The sequence below is a fragment of the Phoxinus phoxinus genome (genome assembly GCF_949152265.1).
Source record: "Phoxinus phoxinus genome assembly, chromosome: 1".
Classification (NCBI taxonomy): Eukaryota; Metazoa; Chordata; class Actinopteri; order Cypriniformes; family Leuciscidae; genus Phoxinus; species Phoxinus phoxinus.
The window spans coordinates 15,069,076-15,079,706 of NC_136876.1; the positions used below are offsets into that span (position 1 = coordinate 15,069,076).

Below are 10,631 nucleotides of genomic sequence, written 5' to 3' on the forward strand. Positions count from 1 at the left end.
TGAATGGATTTTTTTCATTGTATGGTGGTTGTCCACACACCGCAAAGACACATTTATATGAAAACACCATATAAAAGTGAATTCTGCATCCAATGACCCCTTTAACGGAAATCCTGACCTTGGTCTTCAGTGCACAGCTATGCGACGTGTGCGTTCGTGTGACTCTATTAGCGTCGCAGTTCACTCCGTCTCACCCAGAAAACGCCTAGAAATCCCCAAAAAGTGTCCATGTACTTTCTTCCCTGAGATTTATATCTCCGGACCGGAACTCCGAAGACAGTCAGAATGACAGCTGACAGATGTGAACGTGATAACTTTTTGTAACGACGAACACAACGGATATATTGACCTCAGAGAAGAAGGTACATGGATTACATTTCGTGTCACGTTTTTGTTTTTATACTTATTTCCGATATTTGCCAAGGCAACATTTCTAATTTCCGTTTAAGTTGACATACTGAAATTACTAAAAGTAAAACTGAAATGAAGAAAAAAAGAAAAAAAACGAATAAAAATGATCAAAGCAAATACAAATTACTAAAACCTTTAAATATACAAATAAAAGATATAATATTAAAAATAGTATTACTAATTACTACAATTGTATATAAATAATACTGAAATAATTGGTAACTATTTGGTATCTAAGAGCAAGGTTAAAGTAAAACATCTTTAAAAATAGTTGAAATAAAGCTAAAATGAAATCTAAATACTTGATGGAAAACTAAACTAAAATTAGGCAACTACTGAAATAAGTTTTAAGATTACTAAATGAAAAAACTAAAGCTGAAATAAAAATAAATAAAATCTTAGTAATATTTTAAAAGAAAAGAAAATAATCAAAAAATAATTTAAAATGAATGAAAAAAGAGTTCTGTCAAATCGATTAATCGCATGTAACACAAAAGTTTGTTTGTATATACATATGTGTGACGTATGTATAAAAAAGTGTATATATATCAGTGATGCGCGGGTTGATCCAAAATGAGCGGGGGCCTGCGGTCACCCGCGGTTACGAGTCATCCACAAATATTTTTAATGATATTCGGGTCGCGGTCGGTCGGGTCGTTTGAAATAAAGATGCCAATTAAATCTTTGTAATTTATATAGTACTAGACACAATTTTCTATGAAATGCATAGGTCTACACTTTATTGTCTGAATAACTGGCGCGAGGATGACGCACGAGCTCAGTCTGCAGTCAGAGATGAAAGTGGGAAATCCTTATTTACCTTTTGAATGTTGAGCGCGTTATTAACGTTTGAATAAAAGCTGACGTGGGACAAAATGCCCGATTTCCCAACACGTTGAACTGAGCAATGCCATTGTGCCATTTTAATAGGCTACTTTTAAACGCATATAGCTCAGTAATGTCAGTTTTATGTATTTGCTGAGAGGGGGCGGGGTTTTTGTTGGGAAAGTCGGGGGAGAGACGCACACTTCGATTAGACTGGATAAACACATGCAGCATCTTAATTGTTAAGAAAATGAAACGAAATAAATGAATAAATCAAGCTTTTATTACATAACACTAGGCTATATCATACAGCATTCAGAAAAATGCGCACCCCTAGTTCCTACGTCTATGGCCCAATGACGCGATGAGCATTTACTACAATATTTTTTTTCTTTTTTTTTTGCGGTCCGAGTTGCGGGCGGGTTAGTTGAAAACTTCGGTCGGGTGCGGGTTGTTTATACATTGACCCGCGCATCACTGATATATATTAGACATGACTCCCACACCCAGTCGTCAGACCAAAAGATAAACCAATGAGTCCAAAATTCAAGAAAACGATAAACGTTTTATTGAGATCAAGATAAACAAGTAAAGTTGAGTATTTCAAGAGTAACATAAACCAGTGGGTGCATAATCTTCAGGAAGACCCAAGGCCCAAAAAACCCCCGATAATAAACAAAATATTAAACTAACTTCCCTCAAAGTTTCCCAATCAAAATCCAGCAAATTACCCTATTCTGTATTTATGGAATGGACCACCGGAGGAAAATAGGGGAGGGTCATGTCTTTTTATTCTTTGTTGAGGGGAGGGTCATCCAACTTTTGTATTCATAAAAATCCAAAATTACTGGGAGTCCAGAGAGTGGCAGTATTAGCACAATCATACGCGAAATAAAGTCCAGTTTGACAGTGGGCGCGCTTCGGGCGTACACGCTCAGAAAAAGTGCATCATGTCAGAACAGAACGCCAATGAAACGTTTACCCAGCAAAGCTTTAAAGCACGATCAAATAATGAACTTTTGTGATTGCGAATAAAGGGGGTCGCACACTGGACGAGAAGCGCAGCGCCGTGTCGCGTCTTGGACAACTCGAGGTATCGCACACCGGACGCTCACTTTCTCAGTTTATGGCCTGCAATATTATGTTTAAGGACATTATGGAATTAAGATAATGTCTGTACTATGTTATGATTTTAATGTAGAATTAAATACAATCGTTGCTAAGTCTGCAGTCGAACACTTTACTTCAGAGCGTTAACTAAATGAATTGAGAATATCACCTGAATATCCGATAACATCAGCAATTTTCATTCAAGCAGCTGATTTCTGTGAATGAATGTTAAACTAATCATTTTGGAGGGTCATATATATTTATATACAAACTTTTATGTCAGATTCAAATAATCGATTTGACAGCTTGAACTGTCATCTAGGTTTTTTTGTCAACAGTTTCCATTGGTTTTATGGTTTGAGTGTGAGAGATGCTGCGCTCTAAATTTAAGTATTCAGTCGCTGTCAGTTAATTCGGATTTGACCGATAAACGGACATGTTGCTTTGACTCGTTTATTCAATATCATTTGTGTCAATTGTGATGAGACTTTCTGGTGTTTCGGAAGTCAATGCGTCACGAATCCCAAGCACTGACGGTGTGTGTCGATCTTCCTGTAGGTCCGCTTCCCCTCGCATTTTAGCTCGGACCTGAAGGACCTGCTGAGGAACCTGCTGCAGGTAGATCTCACGAAGCGCTTCGGGAACCTCAAGAACGGCGTCAACGACATCAAGGGCCACAAATGGTTTGCGACCACCGACTGGATCGCAATCTACCAGAAGAAGGTACCTGAATCAGTTCTTTCAATGTTCTCACCTTTTCCTCAATCTTTAAAGGGACGGTTCGGCGTAATTTCAACCTAGGGTCCTTTGCACCATGACATCGAGCCAAACACCACATATAAGCAAAATATTGCTTATATACTGAATAAAAATGCATGTTATATTGCTCAATTGATGTTTTATTGTTGTTTAGGGATGTCAATTTTCACAAATTCCCATGATCGATGGATGAATGTTTCGATGTCATTGATTATTTAATTATCAAATATAATGACTACTATACAACGCGTCACCAGCGATGCAGTGCAGAATGTGTGACTGTGGACGTGCTCTCCCTGAACACCGCACTGAACACGGCAACTAAACCTAATGCATTCACAACCATTTAATACAATAGTGTTCTCATGTTATGTAATATGTCAGTCCCAAATTATTCATCGTTATTATTAGTTGTGCATTTCTGCTTGAGCTGCGCGCGCTGAATGAAGGCTACCGTTAAACTGGAGCACCCTAGCGCGTTATTTAGCTCAAAGAAACGCATCATATATGAGATTCATCAGATATATTCAAAATAAACATAATATTACAAATTATTTCTGCAAAAAATGACGCGAATGCACAAGTGAACTTGAACTACGTTAAGTTACGTGCCATTCATTCAGAATGATCATGTTGTGGACGCGCTCTTCCTGGAGCAACGCGACACGGCAACTAAACTCAAATAATGCACAATGTTTTATTACAATATTGATCTCTTTATAATGTTATGTAATATGACAGTCCTCGCAATAGTCATTATTAGTCGTGCAGTGCCGTTTGAGCCACGCGTGCTGAAGCTGATCACGCGCACTATAGCGTTCATTCAAGGGATGCATCAATATAAGATAAATCAGATATAGATAGGCATACACAAAATAAACACAACATTACAACTTACATTTGCACAAAACAAAAGGCTGCGAATGAACACACAATTTTAGTCATAATGAAGGTGTAAAATGGTCCCAAACAAAACGCGCTCGCTTTGTTTCGCGGTTGAGCAGCGTGCTCGATGATCGAGAAGTTGTATCGATTAAATGTATTATCGACAATTAATCGATCGTCGATTAATCGTTGACATCCCTAGTCCTGGCAGAAAGCAATGCATAAGGATGGAGTGTAACGACGAATTATTATTTTTTTCCGAAGTGTTGACAACTTGGTGTTAACTAATAATTGTTGCAAACTGGTACTACCAACAAAAAAGTAGTGCATTCCTGGAACTGGGCGTCGTTACACTACATCCTTACGCATCGCTTTCTGCCAGGACTTTTACAGGCTTTTCCCAAATATCTCTGTTTGGCTCGAGGTCATGGTGCAAAGGACCCTAGGTTGATTTTACTCCGAATCATTCCTTTAAGTCAACCCGATATCAAAATTGGTCCCATTTTGTAAACAATCATCAGTACATGTGGATGCTGCACTCTGCTGGTGGTTGAGGAGAGATCCCCTGATATGATTGTAAAGTGCTTTGGGTGTACAGTAGCACCACTGGAACTGGGAATGATTTTAGTTTTAGGAATGCCTTTTGTGGGGACTGAATTAGCTCCTGCTTTAGAGTAGGGTCTAACCCAGCACAGTTGGAACTACCAGTGACATAATTGTATGCTAATTGGCTGCGGAAATTGTTAAAAAGCTGTGCAAACACAGTTTATAGCCTATATATTTACTCCACGAACATGGAAAACAGTGATGGATGGAAGTCCAGACACTTGTCAACCTTTGTGTTAAGGAGCAATTCCAACGTGACTTTGAAGGGACCAAGCGAAGCATGATTGTGTGTTTCTGCTCAGCTGGCGACGTTGGGCATCAATCACATGGCGAACGCTATACTTTTACTTTATACTTAATACTTTTTCATTTGCGTCTTGCTTCACATTTCAAAGTTCCAACTGGTGGTGCGTAGGGTTGTCACAATTAAAAAATTTGACTGCCAATTCATTGTCTGAAAAATTATTGTGATTTATGCCGATTAATTGTCTGTTTTAAAGGGTTAGTTCACCCAAAAATGATAATTCTGTCAGTAATTCTTCACCCTCATGTTGTTCCAACCCCGTAAGACTTTCGTTCATCTTCAGAACACAAATTAAGATATGTTTGATGAAATCTGAGAGCTGTCTCACTCCTCCATACGCTTCTATTGTAATTGAAACTTGCCGGCCCATAAAGTTAGTAAAGACAATGTTTAAAATAGTCCAAGTGACTACAGTGGCTCAACCATAAGTTTATTAAGCGACGAGAATACTTTTTGTGTGCAAAAAAAACATAACGAAAATAACGACTTTATTCAACTATTCATTTTCTTCAGTGTGGGCCTCTGAGTGAGTTCACGTAGTGTAACAGTGCAGCGCTTCTGGGTTATACGTCAGAACGTAGGCTCACTATTGGCCGACGCTGGTCGTGTGTGTGACGCGTGTGATGCTGGGCTGACGTACAGCACAAGCGCTGTCCCGAAGATGAACGAAAGTCTTACGGGGTTGGAACAACATGAGGGTGAAGAATTACTGACAGAATTTTCATTTTTGGGTGAACTAACCCTTTAGGGCTCTGGCGATTATGCAGATTAATTATAGGGCATTGTCATACACTTTTTGTGTGTGCTTTGTTCATTAAATAATTGTGAATTTAATTATTTTGTAACTTATAATTTTGCAGTGTAAGATTACAGTTAACACCTTTAAATATTGAGAGAGAGAGAGACAGAGAGAGACTTTTAATAATCTTTCAGTGGTCAAAACCACGATAATATGAAACGCTTCAAAAACAGAGCAGCACAAAACGCTTATGCACATCCCGGGTGCAGAATGATGCGCTTAAAGCAACGTGCAGTCACAGCGCTACGCATTGAAGAGTTCACGGCACAAATATGTTGAACGCACAAAATCCTTGTGTATATCTATCCAACAGTTGAATGATCTTTTGTTTCTTCACAGTTTAAGTGTGTGTGTGCGTGTGCGTGTGTGTGCGTGTGTGTGCTTGTGTGTGTGTGTGTGTGTGTGGCCAATTAATAGTCCTTATGTTGCTTGAACTAATAGACACCCAATTGCGAGTACGATATCGTTTAAAAAACGGCGACAAACTCCAGCAAGATAAAGACATTTTATGCGAATCCACCGTATAAAACGCTCCCACTCCACTCTCATCTGCACTTTTTTTTTTTTGGAATTGCGCTCTCTCTAATTTGCCCTGATTATTAAATCCCAAGTATTATAATGGGAATGTATTATATTAAATAGTCTCTTTTTGATTGATTGACAGCCGCCGCGAAGGGAAGACGAGTTTCCGTGAACTTTAATTCAACGATGTAAATATTCTTCTGCCCCTCACATTGAGCTATGGAGTGACTTCAGATAACTTTGAATATAGTGCAGAAAACTTAACTGGTGCTCTTCTATTCCTCTTGGTCTATGACTCCCCCTTGTGTCGTATAAAAGAGCGGTTACATCAAGTTTGGACCATAAAACTTCTCTCAAGTTTGTACCATAAAACTGCTCTCCAGTGTGTTCATGTTTTCACTCGCGTCTGACCTCGATGGACTTGAACACAAGAAATGAACCGGAGAACGTTTCTATGTCAATTAAACATGTCATTAAACCGTGGACAGGTGTTGAAAATTAGCATGTGTGCTAAAACACTTAAACGAATGCATATGGTTTGTCCAATGTAATTGTATGTCCATGTCAAATAAAATAAAATAAAAAAGTGGAGTCTCAGAGCCACACCCATCTATTACATCATCAACCAGGAACCTATTGAAAGGGTTTAACAGCCGGAGCAAACTTTTCTGGAAAGATTTTAACTCCCGAAATGAACTTCGGTTTGGCCTGATAAATAAAGCCTAGACATATCTCACTTTGCATGTAATAAGTCTATATAATATTCATTATAATTTGGATGATTATGGCTTACAGCTTATGAAAACCTTTTCACAATATTCTAATTTTGAATTTGTGGTTTTCATAAGCTGTAAGCCATAATCATCCAAATTATAACAAATAAAGGCTTGAAATATCTCACTTTGCATGTAATGAGTCTATATAATATATTAGTTTCACCTGTTAAGTTGAATTACTGAAATAAATGAACTTTTGCACGATGTTCTGTATGCATGTAATAACCTTTTCCGCGGACTCATCTGTGTGTATTTGTGTCTGTCTTCAGGTGGAGGCCCCCTTCATCCCTAAGTGCAAAGGCCCCGGGGACACCAGCAACTTTGACGACTACGAGGAGGAAGAAATCCGGGTGTCTTTCACAGAGAAATGTGGAAAGGAGTTTGCTGAATTCTAGAAGCAGCAGGAGTGGAGGAGAGGGATGGAGAGAAATTAGATGTGGGGCAACAGTGAGAAGAAACCGTTTTCCAGGGTGAGATGATGGACTGGACTGAGCCTGTATCTGGTAACAACAACATCAACGACGACAACAACAACAACGTGGAGCCCTCACACACGGATGGAGGGAGAAGAAGATCAGAAAGTCCTGAGAGAGAGACGCCAGCAGTGTTGCCTTTTCAGATCCTTCGTCACTTGTTACTTGTCCATTTTCATGTTTTCCCTCTTGTTTGGTAGCCAGGGTCCATTGGGCAGAGATTCAGTCACTTCTCTGTGACTGGCTGGCATGGGGATATTTGTGACTTCTTCTTCTTTCTTTCTTTTTTTTGTTTTGTTCTTTCTTTTTTGTTTTCAGAGATATAGAGGTTACTTTCTGGTACTGAATTTTGGCTTCTCCAGAGAAAATTACCCCCCCCCCCCCCCCCCCTTTTTTTTTATCAGCAAAGGTGTCCTTGCTCTGTAGTTCTCCACTCTCTGTCACATCTTGTTTACTTCCTGTGCACCTATTGGCTCCCAATACCAAATCAATCCCACTTGCGCCGTTCAAGAGTTCTTGGCTTTTTGTTTTAGATATCACACATTTGCCATTTGAATTTCAAGCATCGCACCACCATCCTTCAAATTTATCATCACATATTGGTTGGGCACAATTTCCCCACAGTGCTCTAAGATCAGGCAGAATCAGCCGCTTAGTATGAAGACCATGTTGTGGCGTTCCACGTGTCCTAAAAGCCCAGCTTGCCATACGAATAGAAGGTGTTTTGGCTTTAAAATGGCCGTAACACTACTTTAAATAACGTGAACAAGCGTACTTAAAGCTCCAAATCCATGATTTTACACTTTTTCTTAGATAGCTTTGATTCAAAGATGAGTTTTTCCGGGAGTAAATCGACGGGAAATGTAAAAGTGAAGGAATGCAGTGAATTGGCCGAGCGCAAATGCTTCTTGTTTTTAGAATGATGCTTTTAAAGGAAAACGTTAAAGTTTTCTGTGGTTGCACTCGGTTCCTGGCGGATGCTGATAATGCTTTTTCGTTATTATTCGTTTCCGCCGCGTCACCTGCCAGTGACCAAACCCTTTCTGGCGTTTCTTTTTTTTTTTTTTTATCCTTACAGAAGACGGATACTCAATACGTTTTAACTCTCTACGGCCTCACTTAATCAATCTCTATTTCTGCTTCAAATAAGCCTGTGGTTCGCGTAGACTTTATCGTGCGTTATTACGACCAGTTAGTGAAGCTCCATTCGGCCTGTTGAAACATCGTCCAACCAATCGATCAACTTTCTCTCTTGCTCTTTAACTCTGTAGGAGGCAAGAGGATCTAAATGCAAGCGTCCCCATGATTGTTTTGTTTGTTTAGTTTGCAGAAGCGTGCAATAGTGCGTAGTGTGTTGCAAAGATTTTATTTCGTTATGCTCGGAAAGTTTCTCGTCAATGAAGATTTAATTAGATGTTAAAGGTGAAGTGCGCCACTAGTGGCACCAAACTGAACTGCAGTCTGTTGAGTAACCAAATGAAAAGGACATAATATATTAGCTTGAATGGATTGATAAGTCATTATTTTTGCGTTTTTTTTGTTTTGTTTGCTGCCTCTAGTGGCACAAAATTGACACGCTTCACATTTAAGTGTGAGACGCCAATTATCGCTCGTTCTTCAGGAGTCGTCTGCTCATTAGGCGCCGCGCTAGATGCTCCTCTTTCTCATGCTAATTTTTTTTTTTTTTGGGGTTTGTTTTTTTATGATGAGTTGTGTAACTTAATTTTGCCGAATGTTACAGATCGGTGCCAGGTTAAAATGGTATTTCAAGCAACTCTCCGTGTGTCTTTTAATAATGGTAGCATCAATCGGACACTACAGGATTGATTTTTACAGTACAAGATCAAATACCTGTTCTTTTTACATTTCCCGCTCAGGAAATGACGTCACTGTAAGCTGCCAGGCGCACCGCCAAAACGGATCAGATTGGGTCCGTTTTTTGATCATTCATACTTTTAGAAACGGAGACCAGTAAAAGGCAGATGTTTGTATTTCACGAAACTTTGGGGATGGGTTTAGATTTCCTCTTCCTCACTCTTTTTTTCCCCTGCATGCCCGGCTATTGCTGGGACATTTACTCGCCCCCATTTCCGGAGACTTCATAAAATGGGTGTACAGACAGGAGAAACGGCTCCACCTTTTTTGGGTCGCTGAAAAACTAAAACAATCAGTGTTCAAACGATGCTTCTGTACGTTTCGGTTCGCCAGCAGGCTCTTCTGCACTGGTTTTGTGATGTTAGAAGCAACGCAAGACTATCTTTAACTGGTGCACTGAGTTCTGATGTACAGGTTGGCTTTCTTATTAGCTTTATCCTCCTCAACTTTGAGCTTGATCGTGAGATGGAAGGCTTCTGTTTTAAGCAACAGCGTGAAATTATGGCTCACCTTTTCTTTTTTCTTTTTTGTCAGAGCATGACATTCTCGGTGGTATTCATGTCATCCCTCCATGTCTGCCTGATTCTTGGGGAACCCGTCCCTCCCTTTCAAATACATGGGTGTCACACATCCTCCAGTCTCTCACTCATCTGTTCATTTACATTGTCAATCATCTGTGTGTGTGTGTGTGTGCGTGCGTGTGTGTGCATCAGTCCATGATACAGTTTGCCTTTCTACACATCCAGTTTCCTACACTCTTCTATTTGCTTTTTAAAAAAAGAAATCATGAAGAAAACATTTGATTTACTTTTGCATATTTTCTAAGTGTATTTTCAATAACAGGAGTCTCTTTCCTCCCGACATGGGTATGGTGATGGTGTAGTCTATTGTACCTTTTTTCGGGAAACAATACTGTATATTCTCTGCCTTTAACAGTCTTAATTATTTTACCTTCTGGAGAAGTTGACGGATACCCATAGGACACATCGAGTATGTTTAAAAATTAAAAATACACAGAATAATATTTTGCAACATGTATCATTCCAATAAAGTTTTAATTGTTAAAATTACAATGATGTGGTGCCGTCTGAAATGTTGTTTTTCTGAAGTTTGTTCACATTATCAGTTCGATTCAAGGCTGTTTAAAGACATTCAGCATAGCACAGAATGCATCATATGTGTGAAGCAAGACATGTTGGCATGACATCATTTTCTTGCAAGTCTAGTCATTAGTCACATGACATTTTGTCTCAAAATGAGCTGGCAGCAGAGCCGAGCGCCCGTGA

General features: G+C 39.4%; 1 protein-coding gene across 3 annotated transcripts in view; it reads left to right on the forward strand.

The window, feature by feature from the left end:
- The window catches only part of prkacaa (protein kinase, cAMP-dependent, catalytic, alpha-a), a 34,010-nt gene extending 23,594 nt beyond the window's left edge, over positions 1-10,416 (forward strand). For all 3 annotated transcript variants that reach the window (XM_079604942.1, XM_079604943.1, XM_079604941.1), the window contains exons 9-10: positions 2,905-3,069; positions 7,267-10,416. In XM_079604942.1, the coding sequence (XP_079461068.1) occupies positions 2,905-3,069; positions 7,267-7,392 (291 nt within the window). In that variant the 3' untranslated portion in view covers positions 7,393-10,416. The remainder of the gene's footprint in view (positions 1-2,904; positions 3,070-7,266) is intronic.
- The last annotated feature ends 215 nt before the right edge of the window (positions 10,417-10,631 follow it).